Genomic DNA, 16,660 nt, shown 5'->3' with positions numbered 1-16,660 from the left:
TGTGGTTTCCTCTACCTGTAACTCCCCTTATTCACATGTTTGACTCCTGTTCTTTAACACTCACTCAAAGATCACATCCAGAAGCCTTTTCTGCCTCCTTACCCCTCATTTATCCCCTCCACCATCCCCTCCCACCAGTCTTGGGTAGATGCCCCTCCCATGTACTCTCTCAGTGCCCCCGGCACATGTCTGTCATGGGATATTGTGCCGTTATTATTTGTTTATGTGTCTTTGTCCCCTACTAGGATAGATTTGGATAGTCTTCATTTTAGATCCCCAGTTCATGAACTGATTCAAATTGTTGGGATATATCGTTTTAGTATGTATAGATTGTAGCAGTCACCTGTTGCCACAAAAACGCTTCATAACAAGCTACCCCCAAGTCAGAGCCTTACAAAAAAAGCATCTATTCTCGTGCTTGTGGTTCTGCAAATCAACTGCAGTTTGTTTGATGTATTTTGGGCTCAGCTGCGCTGGACTTAGCTCTGGCCTATAGATTGTTTTCAGGTTTGCTCCCCATGGGTTTATTCTTGGGCTCAGGCCGAAGAACAGCAGCTTCCTAGAGCATGCTCCTATCCTGGGTTTCTATCTTTCAGAAAATATGAGGACTATTTAAAGTTTCTCTGTAGTAAACATTTATATGTCTTATATACATTCTCTAAGTAGAACACTCCCCCTCCCTCTTAGGGAATGTCCTGCATTCCCTAAGTCCTCTAGAGTATGGGTTCTGTGGGTGAAATAAACATAGGCCATACCTGTTTTCTTTTTTTATGACCATTATTAACATTTTCTCACTCTTTGGGACATTATTTCTAGGCAGCTGTTGTACTGTGTATGGATGTGGGCTCTGCCATGAGTAACTCCCTTCCTGGTGAAGAATCCCCATTTGAGCTAGCAAAGAAGGTGATGACCATGTTTGTGCAGCGACAGGTAAGTTTCAGACTGGTCTTGAGCTTATAACTCTTGTTTTAACTGCTTGTTGTCTCCACTTAGTAATGCAAGATACCAGCCTGCTTATGATGTCCAGCCTCAGTATTTTTGGTACTTTATTTTTTTTTAATTTTTGTTAGAGAGAGATAGAGTACATGAGCGGGGGCAGGGGCAGTGGGAAAGGGAAAGAGAGAATCCCAAGCCAACTCCATGCTGAGCATGGAGCCCAACATGGGGGCTCGATCCCAGGACCCTGAGATCATGACCTGAATCAAAATCAAGAGTCAGGTGCTTAATGAACTGAGCCACCCAGGCGCCTCCAGCCTCGGTATTTTTGGGAATCTGAGGAGTTTTTTAACATATACTTATGTGCAAGTCCAACTACCACTAGAGCCTGACGTTTTTTTCTTCCTTTGTTTTGGCCCCTCCAGTAGAAATTATAGTTTTTATCAGAAACAAGGCAATGTAAAAATGTTTACAAATACAGTCTCTAGAGCCAGGTGGCCTGGGTTTGAATCTTTGCTCTGTCATGACTTTTACTAACCTTGTAATCTTAAACAAGTCCTTCAACTACTTTGTGCCTATTCCAGTTACCTTTGCTGATAACATATTATCCCAAAACTTAATGTCTTAAAGTACACTTTTTTTTTTTTTTAAATCATCTCTCCTGGTCTTAGGGGATGACTGGGTAGCTCAGTTGGGCTTCTTGTGGTCGCTTGTGCAGGGGCACACAGATGTTGGCTGGGCTGAATCACTTGAAGGCTAAACTGAGTCGGACGTCTAAGATGGCTCACCCCCATGGCTAGAAGTTAAGTCTTCTGGTGGCTGTGAGCTCAGTTGGGGCTGTCCATCAGAACCCTTACATGTGGTCTTTCTATGTAGCTTGGGATTCTTACAGGAGGGCAGCTAGTTCTAAGAAGGAAGGTTCTAAGAGTGGGTATTCTAAGAGACCTGCATGTGGCTTTTTATGACCTAGCTTTAGAAATCCCAGAAAGTCATTTCTGCTCTTAGGAGCCAAGCAGGTCACTAAGACCAGCTCACATTCATGGGGCAGGAATGGGAGGTGGGGGTGAATAAGACTCCCCTGTTGATTTCTGTCCCTTCTACTTGGTATGACTGCTACTTTTCCTAAGCCCATGAACTTCTGCCTCATTCATTGGCAGCTGCTGCCCCTCCTGGACACCTCCATTGTTTCTTCTGGGTGCTGCCCTCTTCACTAGGCACTGTGACATCCCCCCATCATCCTAGATGTTAACAAATTCTAATGACCTGGAGTCCTTGATGTGTCAAGAGAATGCCTCTAACCCCATTCCCAGTTATAGTAATTTGTGTTATTTGTATTTAAGTAATGCTGCTATGCCTAAATGTATAGATTTTTGATTTTTGATTTTATTATTTATTTATTTTTTTTAAGTAGGCTCCTTGCTCAATGTGGGGTTTGAACTCATGACCTCGGGATGGAGAGTTGCGTGCTCTACTGACTGAGCCAACCAGACGCCCCTAGTTTGTTTTTGTTTTTTTTTAAGAGAAGCTGTGCTTCCAGTTTTCTTTTTGGCTTTGCCTCTTCCTTGGGAGTCTGAATCTGGAAGGCTAGGAGACAGCACCTGGTGTCAGTCTCATGCTGCATTCAAAATTTCCTTCCCTCTCCTGGCTGAGGTTTTATTGTTGAGCAAGATTACCTTGCCTTAAGATGAAGTCTTATCCAGGACACAGATAGAATTCTAGCTGGGCTGCCCCATAGTGTGCTGGACATGTTTGAACCTCAACAGCTAGAATTTTTTCTCCCCATGTGCAGCTGGGAATTGTATCTGGAATTATTAGCACACTGGGAATTTAACAGACCAAACAACAATAAAGAATTACAGAATTCCATCCTTTCCCCTTGCAGCATTCTTCCCACTGATGGAAAAGGCTTAGGTTAAGTCGGTGGGAAAAGGACCGCCTTTTGTGTCAGATACCGTTTTTTGTTTTTATATTTTCTTATGAAATGTTTCAGGGCACCTGGGTGGCTCAGTCGGTTAAGCATCTGCCTTCGGCTTAGGTCACGATCCTGGGGTTCTGGGATCAAGCCCCATGTTGGGCTCCCTGCTCAGTGGGGAGTCTACTTCTCCCTCTGCCCTTCCCTCTGCTCGTGCGTCCACACACTCTCTCTCTCATTCACTTTCTCTCAAATATATAAAATCTAAAACACACACACATACACACACACATAATTACAGATAAACTTGAAGCCCCCTATATATGTCTTCCCAATTCTCTCCTTTCCTCTTTTCCAGAATTTTCAGTCATTACCATGCATATTTTATACTTCTGGACGTAAGTGTATTCGTAAATAATTTAGTATTGTATGAAGCTTTCAAAAATGTATGTAATGTTTTTATATGGTACATATAATTCTGCAACTTATTTTTTCTCAACCTTATGTTTTTAAGATTTATTCATACTGATAAGCATGCACAGATTTATTCATTTTTTATTGAGGTGTAGTATTTTGTTCTGTAGTGTGTTTTTGCATTTTGTGGATGGGTAGTTAGTTTCCACTTCTCTCCTGTTACGAACAGTGTCCAAGTGAACTCTCTTGAAGTGAATGTTCTTGCCCTTGTCTTTTTGAGTACATGTGCAAGAATTTCTCTACGGTATATGTACATGTAAGTGAAATTGCTGGGATACAGGACATGAACCAGCAATTATTTTTCTAATCCTCTGGAAAATTGAAACCTTGAATAGTCATTCCAGAAAGAGAGACTAAAATAATTTCAAATTATCCATAATTAGTTTTCATTGAGAATTAGTCTGATTTGTCTGGAAGTCATCAAGAGCAGTTACCACTCTCCACTCCCCTACCCCTAAATTCTGTTGAAATGAATGATAGGACCTATACTCAGTGAAAGTCTTAGAGGCTAGGAATTGTCTGTCATTGTCCTGTGGGCCATCCAGCCCAGTGTTCTGTTGTTGACGGTGGCCCCAGGGACATGCCATAGGGAGGTATGGTTGTCTTACTCCCTGAAGGTTAGGTATCTAATGGCTTCCGGGTGGTACTCAGTGATTCTTAACCTTTTAACGTTCTTCTCTAGGTGTTTGCTGAGAGCAGGGATGAAATTGCATTAGTCCTTTTTGGTACAGATGGCACTGAGAATGCCCTTGCTGGTAAGGATCAGTATCAGAACATCACAGTGCACAGACACCTGATGCTACCAGATTTTGACTTGCTGGAGGACATTGAAAGAAAAATCCAACCAGGTTCTCAACAAGCTGACTGTATCCTTTTTCAGCCAGAGAAGACTCTTTAAGAAATTTCCTTTAATCTGGGGAATCATAATCTAGTTTGGTGAGGCTTCCTAGAGTCCCAGCTCTGAGTATATGGATGTTTTTGGCTCTGGGGACATTGAGGTGGTATATGTTAGGATTTAATGTGAAATTAATTAGTTTGGATTGGGCCCTCCAGTCACTAGCCCTTTTTCTGTACTAGTGATACTGAGCGGTTGGGAGGCACCATAAGGGGAAGATACTAGTGAGTATATTTGTGTATTGATATGTGCAGAGGGATTGGTGGTCGTGATGGTTAGAAATGTTTGGATAGAGAAGATATTAGTAGAATATAGCACTAGTATTCTCAATGCTTTCCTGGACGGAGGGTATTTTTGTGCCAAAAATCAGAGTGACATCTAAACTGAGATTTCTCATTTCTTCCACAGATGCTATGATTTTAAGGGGTTACTCTTACTTTTCTAAGCAGTAATGGTATCCCTGATCACTGGGAGGTGCTGCTGTGCTGAGTTGCAAATGCTAAATTTTAACCCACTTCATCTTTAAGAATAGACTATAATCACCAAAAATGGATTCCAGATATGTAAAATGGCATCATAATTTTTGTCTCAATGAATGGGAATATGTTAGATTGTCTTTGAGTTTATTTTATTTATCCTTTGATATATACTTTGATATATAGCATATGTGAGTATATGTTAGTGAGATAAACTTTGGAAGAAGGTAATTTGGCAAGTACTTTTAAATCATCACAGAGTCAGCCCAGAGTCCACAGTTGCAAGCCCTGTGGACCTCACTGGAAAAAAGTTGCATGTTCTTGGGATAAAGGGACTATTTAGTAGTATCTTCTGCCCTTAACTAGCCGAGTCCTGGATGCACTCATTGTATGCATGGATGTGATTCAACAAGAAACTGTGTAAGTCTCACCTGAGGAGAGATGGAAATGAGCCTCTCAGCAAAAATTGCATGTTGATGTATTCTGTGCGTAGTATTCTGTGCATAGTGTGATTCATTGTAATCGAGCCGCATGTTTGTGTGGCTAAGGAAACATTTGATAGAATTCAGTGGTCCAGTTTGCCCTTTCTTTTTTTGAGCTTAAAAAGAGAAAGGGCTAAACCATGAGACAATACATTTTTGTTTTTTTTAAAAAAAAAAAAAAGAGAAAGGGCTATAGTTGATGGGAATTTCGCTGGGAGAAATAAATGTTTGGCTTATTTCAAGTTCCTTCCTATTTGACTTAAGTTAATTACCAGGAACTTGAAAAAATGTTAAGTTGTATTGTTCCTAATCTTACTGAAATTAAATACATGAAACTAATATAACACCATATGTTAACTAACTGGAATTAAAATAAAAACTTAAAAATTTTTTAAAAAATTAAAAAATTAAATGCATAGCTCTGGCCACAGCTTCCTAATTCATTACTTATTTAATTGCTGTACCTTTAAAATGTGGGTCTTTGAATATATACACACCCACCCACCCCTTGACTGTTAGGAAGAACATTTGCACAAAATTTGCCTAAATTTGTATTATCATTTCTCTGTATATTTGTGTAAAATCCTGCCACTATAGCCCTGTGAGTGGAATCAGACCAGGGTATTTGGAAAGTGAACCCTTGCAAGGCTGATGTTGTAGTCACTGGGAGAGTTCCTTGTTTACATTCTGCCTAAGTGGAGGTTGAAAAGGGATCCTTTCTAATCACAGTGACCACATCATTAACTGAAGTTAGAGTTGGAAGATCAGGGATTTAATATTTCCATAATGCTCAAAAATTTTGATTATATGTTTTATAGATTGTAGATATTTGATTATATGTTAGTAGGAACTTAACTGAGCATCAGTGATACATGGGATTCTAGAATGTAATCATATTTGTTAACTATCTGTTTTGTTAACTATCTAGATTTGTTAACTAGATTCATTTCTTAGCCTCTTTCTGCTCAGTGACCAGGTATTTTTGAGTTTGTGGGCAATAATTCAGAGAATGATTTCTAACTGTGATAACTCTCTTTTAGAGGAAAGAAGTTTGAGAAGAGGCATATTGAAGTGTTCACTGACCTCAGCAGCCCATTCAGCAAAGATCAGCTGGATGTTATAATCCATAACTTGAAGAAATTTGGCATCTCCCTGCAGTTCTTGTAAGACCATGAGAATAATGTCTGAAGACCAGTCCTATACTCTCATAACACAGGGAGTGGGGCCCCTTTCTAGAGTGCTTGGTTCCCACGAGTCTTCTCTTTGTGCTTCGAGTCGAAATATGTCAGATGACTGACTTCAGCAGACGTTCGCTGGAGTACCCGCTGTTCCAGGAACTCTTCAGTTTTGGTGATAAAGGGACGAAAGTCACATTGAAACAGGAGTTTAGCTCAATAGCAGATCGTTTGTTGGCTCTTCTTGGACTCAAAGAATTGAGGAATCTTTTGAGGATATTCAGTTTATCTCCTGCCTACATAGAGGACATTATCCAAACAATTACCAGATTGATGGTTTCCTTTGTTAAACAGCTCTAGAGTACTGTGTTTTGCAGCAGTAGATGTTTTTAGGGTAGAGAGAAATGTCAATGTGAGAATCATTTTAAACACATAGAATGCTTATTTTTAAGTCTTTTTCAAATCTAAAGGATATGCACATTTATGTAAAATGTAATTTGCTTGTGTGTATTTAGAAATGGAGTGTGCAGAATCCAGGCAAAAATGTTGGCAGAAGGGGTGCCTGGGTGGCTCAGTGGGTTAAGCATCTGACTCTTGATTTCAGCTCTGATCATGATCTCAGGGTCATGAGATCTAGCCCTGTACTGCACTCTGTGCTGAGCCTGGACCTGCTTAAGATCCCTCTCTGCTCTTCCCCTCCTCCCACCCCCCATCCCCTGCTCACGCACACACTCTCTCTCTCTTAAAAAAAAATGTTCACGAAATATTTCACAATTTGTTGCAAGACAGAATCTCTCCTTCCCCAATAACTCGAATGCCCCGCTTCCTACCCCAGGCATTTACTTTCTTTATCTTCTATCCCTAACAAGAAAGTTTTTTCACCACACTAATCCTGCTGCATTCGAAACCCGTTTTAGCTTGTCCTATTTTTGGTGAAAGCAGAGTGATGGTATAGGATGTTGACTTATTAGTCTTCTGGGGACACTCATTTTTCAGACTGAGAGCTATACCAGGAAGCCTCCAGCTCAGAGTGGTAAGCCTTTGGCTTCTTTGAAATGCTGCTATGGGGAATTAAGAACCTCTCTTGCATGTATGTACCTCTTAAGACTGCTGAGGGGCATCTCCTTTCTGTAGAACTATAGAAAAGTAGTTCAGAATAACCCATCAAACTGATACTTGTTAAGATAGTACTTCAGAGAAATTAAGTGCTTTTTAAGTGACACTTCTCTTCTTATTGAGTTGAGGTTTTCTCAGTACTTCAAAAGCCCTGCCTGGCTCCTCTTCCCTGTTCATAATTTCAGGATGCCTTTACATGGTTGAAGCATACTGCACTTCTGTCAATGTCATTGGAAAGGACTTTTTTGTCTGAGTGATACTGTAAAGTGTGTTGAAGAAGGAACATAGCATTATTGTATGTCCCTGCTTAGTTCTGGTTGTATTTTTTCTTGGGCAATATGCTCTATTCCTGTGCTATAAATCTCCAGCATACAAAGTGGAGTTTCTGGTTTAATTGTTTGATGTACCCAGGTATGATTGATCATTCCAGTTGGAACAGGCCCAAGAAGCACTGTGTTCTGAGCAGGCTCATTCCATGGACCTTGTTTTTAGTTTCTTCTTTTGGCTGTTGAGAAAGTGTATACACTTTTTTGTGGTCAAAAGCAGGGTAGAAAGAACTGTTAATTGTAACTTCTTTTTCCAGGATAGCTTCCAGACTCTTGATTTTCATGTCACTCTCCCCTTTTTCCAGGTTGCTATAGTGGAAACAGCAATGGCCTGGTGCAGACCCTGTGTGCCATACCCCGATCCCTGGAAGCTCTTTATCTGATAGGTCACACAGGACATGCATATCTGTCATGTGGAGTACACGTAGAAAACATTTAAATAGGGAGCGCTATTTTATTTATTTATTCATTCATTCATTTATTTAAGATTTTATTTATTTATTTGACAGAGAGATAGAGAGCACAAGTAGGCAGAGAGAGAGGGAGAAGCAGGCTCTCAGCTGATCAGGGAGACCGACGTGGGGAGACCGATGTGGGGCTCAATCCCAGGACCCTGGGATCATGACCTGAACTGAAGGCAGATGCTTAACTGACTGAGCCACCCAGGCGCCCCAGGGAGCGCTATTTTAATGATAGCAAATCAAATGGTAAAGAAATTACCTTAAAAATAACCATCCACATAGGGGTGACCAATAGGTGATGTTGAGTGAACTGAAAAGTCTACTGTTTGGGTTTCAGGGGCAGTGAGGTGATACGCTGCCTTGGAAAGGTCTTTGTCCTTCAGTCAGGTGACAGTCTTTGCTGTGTCACTCACTGGCTGTGTGGCTTGGCCAGATTAGTTCGTCTCTGTAGCTTCAGTTGCTTTTTAGGAAATGGAGGTAGAAATCTCTATCCACCTAATAGATAGGATTAAATGAGGTTGTTTGCATGAAGGCATTTATAAAGAGCCATATAGAATATTACCATAAAGTGTGTTTGGTTGATTTTTCAATTTGTATATTGATTATTGAATATCTCCGTGACTGGTAATCCCGATCTAGTTTTAGTCTCATTTCAAACAACTGGAGTGGAACACAAGAACAAAATTGGTTTGCCCTATTTCCAGCAATTAAGTGATGTCTGTATGGGAATTCTAGATCTACAGTAATAAAGGTAACATTATTTGAGTTTTAAGTATTTTGTACACATTCTGTGATTTAATCTTCATAATAACATTGAGGGATCATTAAAGTGTATTTTATTTTTTATTATTATTCTTTTTGGCTGCCTGGAATATCACCCACCTTTTTCTAGGAAGAAATCCTTCCTACACTTTAACCTCATGACTCGACTGAGGGCCAACATCTTCTAGTCCCCAGGCTACCACTGATACCCGGCTTGTTTGAATTTGAGACTAGAGTATAGTATTAAATACTCAGTCCATTCTCTTTGGTAGTAGAGCTGGGCAGTGTGTGCTCGAGTGCACTCAGGCGATGTGGAGGAAGCCAGTCAGAGAGTGAAGCCGGCACGAAGGCACATGGAGACAACACCGAGACAGTGAGAGGGTCAGGTAGTCCTTGAGGTGTTTGAGACTGGGTCCAGTGATCCTGAGGCCATGTGCAACCCTGCACTTTCAATTATTTGGTTATATAAACCAGTAAGTTCCCCCTTTTACCAAGCCAAAAAGGCTTTGGTCACTTGAAACTGATAGAATATTGACTAAGGTTGATAAGCGCCATTTGACAGATGAGGAATATAAAGCTCTGATGACCGACACGCCCATTTTCTCATAGCCAGTGAGCGACAGTCACAGGATTGGAGCCCAGTTTATTTTTTGGTTTCAGAGTTTGTCTTCTTAAATACTGATTTTTTTCCTGATAGTTTGCCTTTCCCCGTTGGCAAGGAGGATGAAACCGGGGACAGGGGAGATGGTAACTCACGCTCAGACCACCATGGACCCTCCTTTCCTCTAAAAGGAATTACTGAGCAGCAAAAAGAAGGTATTCGGATGGTGAAAAAGGTGATGATGTCTTTAGAAGGTGAAGATGGGCTAGATGAAATTTATTCCTTCAGGTAAGAAGTGAAAACATTGATTGCAACTTTCACTCGTGACCATGTAAATTTCTCTTTTGATCAGGGGACTCCCTAATTAGCCACTCTTGAATTAGCTGCCATTCTTCAATGAATGTTCTGATTTTTATTGAAGAAATGGTGTACCAACCCCCGATCCCCCTTTTTTAAGTTTGTGTGGTTGGAACAAGACTTCCGGTTTATTTCTAGGACAGTGTGTATGAGGTTTAGAAATGTATAGATACCGCAAAAGATTTAACAAGTTGTAAAAAATGAGATAGTAGATTTCTTCTTTATGCCAAGTTTGGGGCACATTTCCTGGGTCCTTTCTTTTCATTCACCTATAAAATACATTCCTAATTATGAAAAGTGATGTCAGATCTGAAATACATAGTATCCTCTTATCCTCTGATTTAGGTTTTAGGAGACAGTATACTTAACTGTAATAGAAAGACTTTTTTAAAATTTTTGGTCACAAAATAGTTTGTTCAGACAGAACAGAACAAAACATCCAAAATGTAAAGAATTTATAATTTACATCTTTTATGTGGGTTTTGTAAAGGCAAAACAATTTAAGAAATGTGAAATCCCTGAAGTACCATTTAACAATAAAGCAAACTGCCTTTGCAACCATTCAGTTAGAGACTATGGGAGAGACTCTCTCCTCTCTGGGTTAGTATTCTTGATTGGAATTGGACATGCACTTATTCTGAGCAAAGAACCCAAGAGGAGTCTGTAGCATCCAGGACAGTATGTGTTTGAGGGGCCTGACTTGGGAGAAGTGGCAAGAGAACACTGCAGCGTGGTTTGTGGAATTTCATGTTCTGCAGGATAATACCACTTAATGTTCATGAGTTAATTCTTGTTCATCAATAAATACACAGAATACAGGCGTTTTGAGCAAAGTTCTTCACTGAAATAGAAGTTCAACAATTAAGATATTTTTGAGTAGTTAAGTGACATATGCCCCAATTTTTTTCTCAACCACAATTTTAAAATTTTTATTTATAATATATTACAAGAAATACTGACAAATAGTACATCCTGATTTTCTAAATATATACACCCTTGAAAAATTGTAGGTAATGGGAATTTTACAAATTGAATGGTAGTTTCCCTAGGGGTTGGAAAAGGAATCAGTGAGGAATCCTGTAAAGTGACGTTTCTTGTCATAATATGTGTTCTTACTGTAATATATGCAAATATGCGTTTCTAACTTACTTCTTTCAGATTTGGACGTGGCTTGCTCTAATGTGAGAATGTAGGTCTTAAACTAACAAATTCACCATGATATCATGAATGAAAATTGTAGGCCAAACAAATTAATGTTAAAAAAGTTTATTTTCCTATGTCACAGCCAGGAGACAAATTATTGTGTATTGTCCTCACAATTTGAAGATACTTTCATTTTATACAATAGCCATTATCCACATATGGCTATTTAAATTTAAATTCATTAAAATTAAATAAAATTAAAAATTTAGTCCCTTGGACACTAGCCACATTTCATGTGCTCAGCAGCCTTTTGGACAGGAACGGTTAGAAATAGAACATTTCTATCATTGCAGAAAGTTGTACTGGACAGCGCTGAGCCATACTTGTCCTGATTTAGACTTCTGCTTGGGGAGATTCAGGTCGACTGCGGAAATGATCCATTTGCTCTCAGATGTTATGTATTAGATGCTAATCTTCAGAACTTCTCCTTGAACTGAATTCAGACCTCACAGTAGTTTTAGATGGGACTCAAACTAGTGATGTCCTATGGATAGGTTAGATCTGGTTCAGACCCCTTCATTCCCCAACAAGTCCAAAGCCAAGGAATAAACTCTGTTTTATTTATTTGTTTGTTTGTTTGTTTATTTATTTCCATAGACTTCTACTGTTTGTTATAGATTATTTCTGAAAATTGGAGTCTTTTGAAACCTTTTTTGTCCATAACTTTGGATAATGTAGATAATTCTCTTTACCTCTTTGTAGATCTATTTTTCATCTGTACCAAGGGGATTGATCATGGTCTGGATTTTTTTTTTTAAGATTTTATTTATTCACCAGAGAGAGGGAGAGGGAGAGAGCACAAGCAGGGAGAGCAGTAGGCAGAGGGAAAGGAAGGCTCTCCGCTGAGCAAGGAGTCCTGATGCGGGGCTTGATCCCAGGACCCTGGGGCCATGACCTGAGCCAAAAGCAGATGTTTAACCGACAGAGCCACCCAGGCGTCCCTGGAATATATGCTTTGAATGTGTTTGGTCATTGGTTCCTTTCTTAGTGACTACAACAAATTCTAACTGTTTCCTATAATCTTCTCTGTTGTGTTTGATTAGGGACCAGATAAAAATAGAATTGATCTTCATTTATGTTCAAATAAAGTAGCACTCTACATTGTGTTTGTTACTTCCCGATTTCCCCTCTCCGTCCAGTAAAAAAAAACCTAGTTATCTGCTTTACCTTAAGACTAAGTATGGACTAAATTCCTTTATTCCCTGGAGAGTCTTTATTTAACGCTCTCCATTGTGTGCATATATGTGCTTTTTATTTAAGGTGATTGGAATTAAATAATAAATTGTAGAGTTATGAGCAGTGATATTTTGGGATGGTACTTACCCTTTGATATCCTGGAGCCAGGGGTTCTTATCCCCAGGTCCATGGTTTTCAGGAGTTGGTGAACCCTTTAAATTGTGGGCAAACTCTTATGATTGTGCTTTTATCATATCTTCAAAATGTCCTTGGTCTTGAAAAAAATGTTAACAACCACGGGCTGAGTTGAAAGAAAAGATTGAGTAGGGGAAGATAGAGATGTTCTTTTTCACCTGTAATGTAATTCAACTTCTTTCTCCTAAGCCAACTCAGTTGTATTCTGGCTCTCTCCCAACTTGTGGTTGTCATTTTCCTGCTGTCCCTTGCTGTTCCTCTCATTATGATCAACGACAACTCACTTCTCATTCTAGAAAATTAACTGCATCACCCAGCAAAGTTAATGTTTTAAAATTGTTGCTTCCCTTATATATGTTTTTTCCATTATATGTATAAAATATATATATTTTATTAAGTGAGAGTTATATATTTTTTTATTAAGTGAGAGTCTGAGACAACTGTGTGTCTTTAAGAAAATTGAGAAGCGTTCCGTCCCTTGGTCCTGCACACTGACCATTGGCTCCAGTTTGTTTATAAAGATCGTGGCTTATAAATCGGTAAGTGGTACATACACATTTTCAATTTAAAATTTTTTAAATTTATTTTTAAGTAATCTCTACACCAGACACGGGGCTCAAACTCATAGCTCAGAGATCAAGAGTTGCATGCTCTACCAATTGAGCCAGCCAGGCGCCCCCCACACATATTTTTTAAAGCAGTGCACCAGGGGCGCCTGGGTGGCTCAATCGGTTGGGCATCTGCCTTCGGCTCAGGTCATGATCCCAGGGTCCTGGGATCGAGCCCCGCATCAGGCTCCCTGCTTAGCGGGGAGCCTGCTTCTCCCTCTCCTGCTCCCCCTACTTGTGCTCACTCTCTCTTTGTCAAATGAATAAATAAAATCTTTTTTTTTTTTAAGATTTTATTTATTCATTTGACACAGAGAGAGAGTGAGCACAAGCAGGGAGAGTGGCAGGCAGAGGGAGAGGGAGAAGCAGACTCTCCACCAAGCAGAGAGTCCGATGTGGGGCTCAATCCCAGGACCTGAGACCATAACCTGAGCCGAAGGCAGATGCTCAACCGACTGAGCCACCCAGGTGCCCCATAAAAAAATCTTAAAAAAAAAAAAAATAAAGCAATGCACCAGGCAGGCAAATATGCTTATATAGGGAACTGACAATTCATTTGTGGGTTATTCAGTACCAATTATTGCCTAACTGCTCTCCCTGTTCATCTCTATTTAGCTTTTTTATGTAAAAGGCATATTAGGAGAGAAAGTTTTAAGAATCATCTGTAATCCAGGTTGATTCCCTCCTCTCCCTTTTTTTTCTTTTTTAAAAGAGAGAAAATGGAATGCATGAAGTCATATCACTGTAGTATCATAGCAGAAATATAGACATATACTAAAGAAGTCCAGAGTTTTTAAAACTCAGTCTCACCCAGTTCAGTTAACAATCTGGTGGCAACAGCATCTGTGAACTATCAAAAACTATTGACTTGTGACTGTGAAATTGCCTTTTGTAGTCTATATTTGTACATAATAGCACACTTTCAAAAATAAGTTGCTTTTGGTAATTATTTGATGAAATTGCAGTTTGAGTAGGAGTCTGTGATCTATGCCTCCATGTGACCCTTCTTGCCTGTTTTCTTTAAATGAATAAACTAGGGTGCCTGGGTGGCTCAGTTGGTTAAGCGACTGCCTTCAGCTCAGGTCACGATCCTGGAGTCCCTGGATCGAGTCCCACATCGGGCTCCCTGCTTAGCAGGGAGTCTGCTTCTTCCTCTGACCCTCCCCCCTCTTGTGCTGTCTCTCTCTCTCATTCTCTCTCTCAAATAAATAAATAAAATCTTTAAAAAAAATGAATAAACTAAATACATACAAACATTTAAATATAGAAAATACACAAAAACATGTATTTATATATTCAGGGACTTAATTCTAAAACACATGCTCCATCCATGAAAACCTTGGAGGTACTTCTTTATTTCAGCCGCCATCAAGCCTGGAATACAGTCATCTCCTTTTTTTTTTTTTAAAGGAGATTTTTAATTTTTTTTTAAGGTTTTATTTATTTAGTTGGCAGAGAGAGAGCGAGCACAAGCAGGGGGAGCGGCAGGCAGAGGGAGAAACAGACTCCCGACCGAGCAGGGAGCCCGATGTGGGACTTGATCCCAGGAACCTGGGATCATGACCTGAGCCGAAGGCAGACGCTTAACTGACTGAACCACCCAGGCATCCCTCCTCTTCTTTTTTTCTAGTTTTCTTTTTGGATTTCCTTATTGAGCTCTGGCCCCTGATAGATGGCTCTCCCTTTCTTTTCTATTGGAAAACTGTAGTAAAAATGTGTGGTCCCATTTTATGAGTCTGAAGGTTTTGTATAGAAGGTGCTTGTGTATATACAAATATGAATATTTATCTGTGGATTACCTTCGGGGAAAAAGTGAAACGCAGCAGGAGTTATGAAATAAGTGAAAATTTCCACAGTGGATAAGAGCAAACAGAACAGTTTAGCTAGAGTAATTATTACAGATTTTTTTCCTATAAAGCAGAGAATGTATGGGGTTTTCATTTTTTGTTGATTAGAATCCTGGCTTTCCTTGTTTTCCCTTTCTTTTTGGAATTAAGATTATACAGGAGAGAGTTAAAAAGTCTTGGACAGTTGTGGACGCCAGAACCCTCAAGAAAGAAGATCTACAGAAAGAAACCGTTTATTGCTTAAATGATGACAATGAAACCGAGGTCCCGAAGGAGGACACTATTCAAGGTGCGCCCGTGAGACAGCTGCTTCCGGGCGGTGGGAGGCAGACTCGGGTTTGTACTGGTAGTGTTGGCAGATGTTTTTCTGAGTTCTGGAGACATGACCATGGGAGGGACCATGAGGCGCTAGGTCCTAAATTGAGCTCATCTCTTGTGTCTGAGGCAGGATCTGCTTGGGTACTCCATCTGAGTTTGACATGTCCTCCAGTGACAGGACTTAATACTTGGTTTTATTTTAAAGTTTGAAACATACTAGCTAAGAGAATACTTCTATTAATGTGGCTGAAGCAGGTTTCTTTGTTTACTCTGTTTCACGTCTTACTTCCATGGTGATTATTCTTCTGAGTGCCTATTTCAGGTCTTAGGAATCTTGCCAGCTGTGCTACCTTCGGGTAATTTAGGGGATCATACACATTTGTGTCCATTATATGGCTTTATGTTCACTAGGATGTTTACAGTTGTACTTCATGTGTGATACCCATTTGATCTGTGTAGTGTGTCTAGAGGGCAATTCTATCCAGAGGGCTTACAAATTAGCCTAGAGTGTCTGAATTTTCAAGAGCTAAAATTACGAGGTATCAAGATGGTTAAGATAGAAACTAGAGTCTTTAGATAAATTCATTGCCAGGCTTTGTGCTTCCCAGTATAATTTTAATTTGCAAGCCTTGAAAAAAAATGCCTTTTGTCTGTGGCACTAAATCTCGATGTTTGTGTATATATGTATGTGGGCGTGGGGGAGACTGGTTAAGGCGCTGGTGGTTGCAATTCCTTCCTTTCTCCTGATCGATTACGAATAGAAAATGTAATCAGTATCCTGCAATCCCTACTAATTCTTTAATTCAATTCTGTATTGTAGTGTAGTCAAGAAGGTGAGTTTTGGAGTCAGACCTGGGTTAGAATCATAGCTCCATCAGTTACTAATCATATGATCCTCCTATAATGTCTGAAGGAAGAAGAGCATGATTAAATGCATAAGACCAGGAAAGTAGAGAGCCTCTCAGTGACAGCAGGTAGTTGGGCTGGTGTGTCGGGCATACACAGTTTAGTACTTGGGAACAGTATCCCATAGACGACCTGAATTTTCCCTTTTAATCATCACAACAGCCTCATGGAACAGGCATCCCACTCTTGTTTCCATTTTACAGATGAGAGAATTGAGGCTGAAAGACACTCATTCACGTATTCAAAGTCGTGCAGCTAGCAACTGGCAGAACTCGAACCCAGGACTGCCCTACTTCAGAGTCTTAACCGACTAAGCCAGCCAGGCGCCCCTCCCTGATAATTTTTTGTTGGAGTTTTTGTTTTCATCACCAGCTTTTTTAAAAGACATATATGAAAATACAAATATATTTTTTTTAATTAAATGCATGGCATTA

General features: G+C 39.9%; 1 protein-coding gene across 5 annotated transcripts in view; it reads left to right on the top strand.

Moving 5' to 3' along the window:
- Window positions 1–16,660, top strand: part of XRCC5 (X-ray repair cross complementing 5) — a 78,384-nt gene that overhangs the window by 3,286 nt on the left and 58,438 nt on the right. For all 5 annotated transcript variants that reach the window (XM_081813653.1, XM_081813655.1, XM_081813654.1 and 2 more), the window contains exons 2-8: window positions 817–930; window positions 4,005–4,188; window positions 5,065–5,113; window positions 6,216–6,338; window positions 9,713–9,904; window positions 12,972–13,086; window positions 15,153–15,291. In XM_081813653.1, the coding sequence (XP_081669779.1) occupies window positions 817–930; window positions 4,005–4,188; window positions 5,065–5,113; window positions 6,216–6,338; window positions 9,713–9,904; window positions 12,972–13,086; window positions 15,153–15,291 (916 nt within the window). The remainder of the gene's footprint in view (window positions 1–816; window positions 931–4,004; window positions 4,189–5,064; window positions 5,114–6,215; window positions 6,339–9,712; window positions 9,905–12,971; window positions 13,087–15,152; window positions 15,292–16,660) is intronic.

The sequence above is a fragment of the Leptonychotes weddellii genome, chromosome 3, assembly GCF_054177405.1.
Source record: "Leptonychotes weddellii isolate Sample4059 chromosome 3, ASM5417740v2, whole genome shotgun sequence".
Classification (NCBI taxonomy): domain Eukaryota; kingdom Metazoa; phylum Chordata; class Mammalia; order Carnivora; family Phocidae; genus Leptonychotes; species Leptonychotes weddellii.
This window is presented reverse-complemented; position numbering and strand designations above follow the sequence as displayed.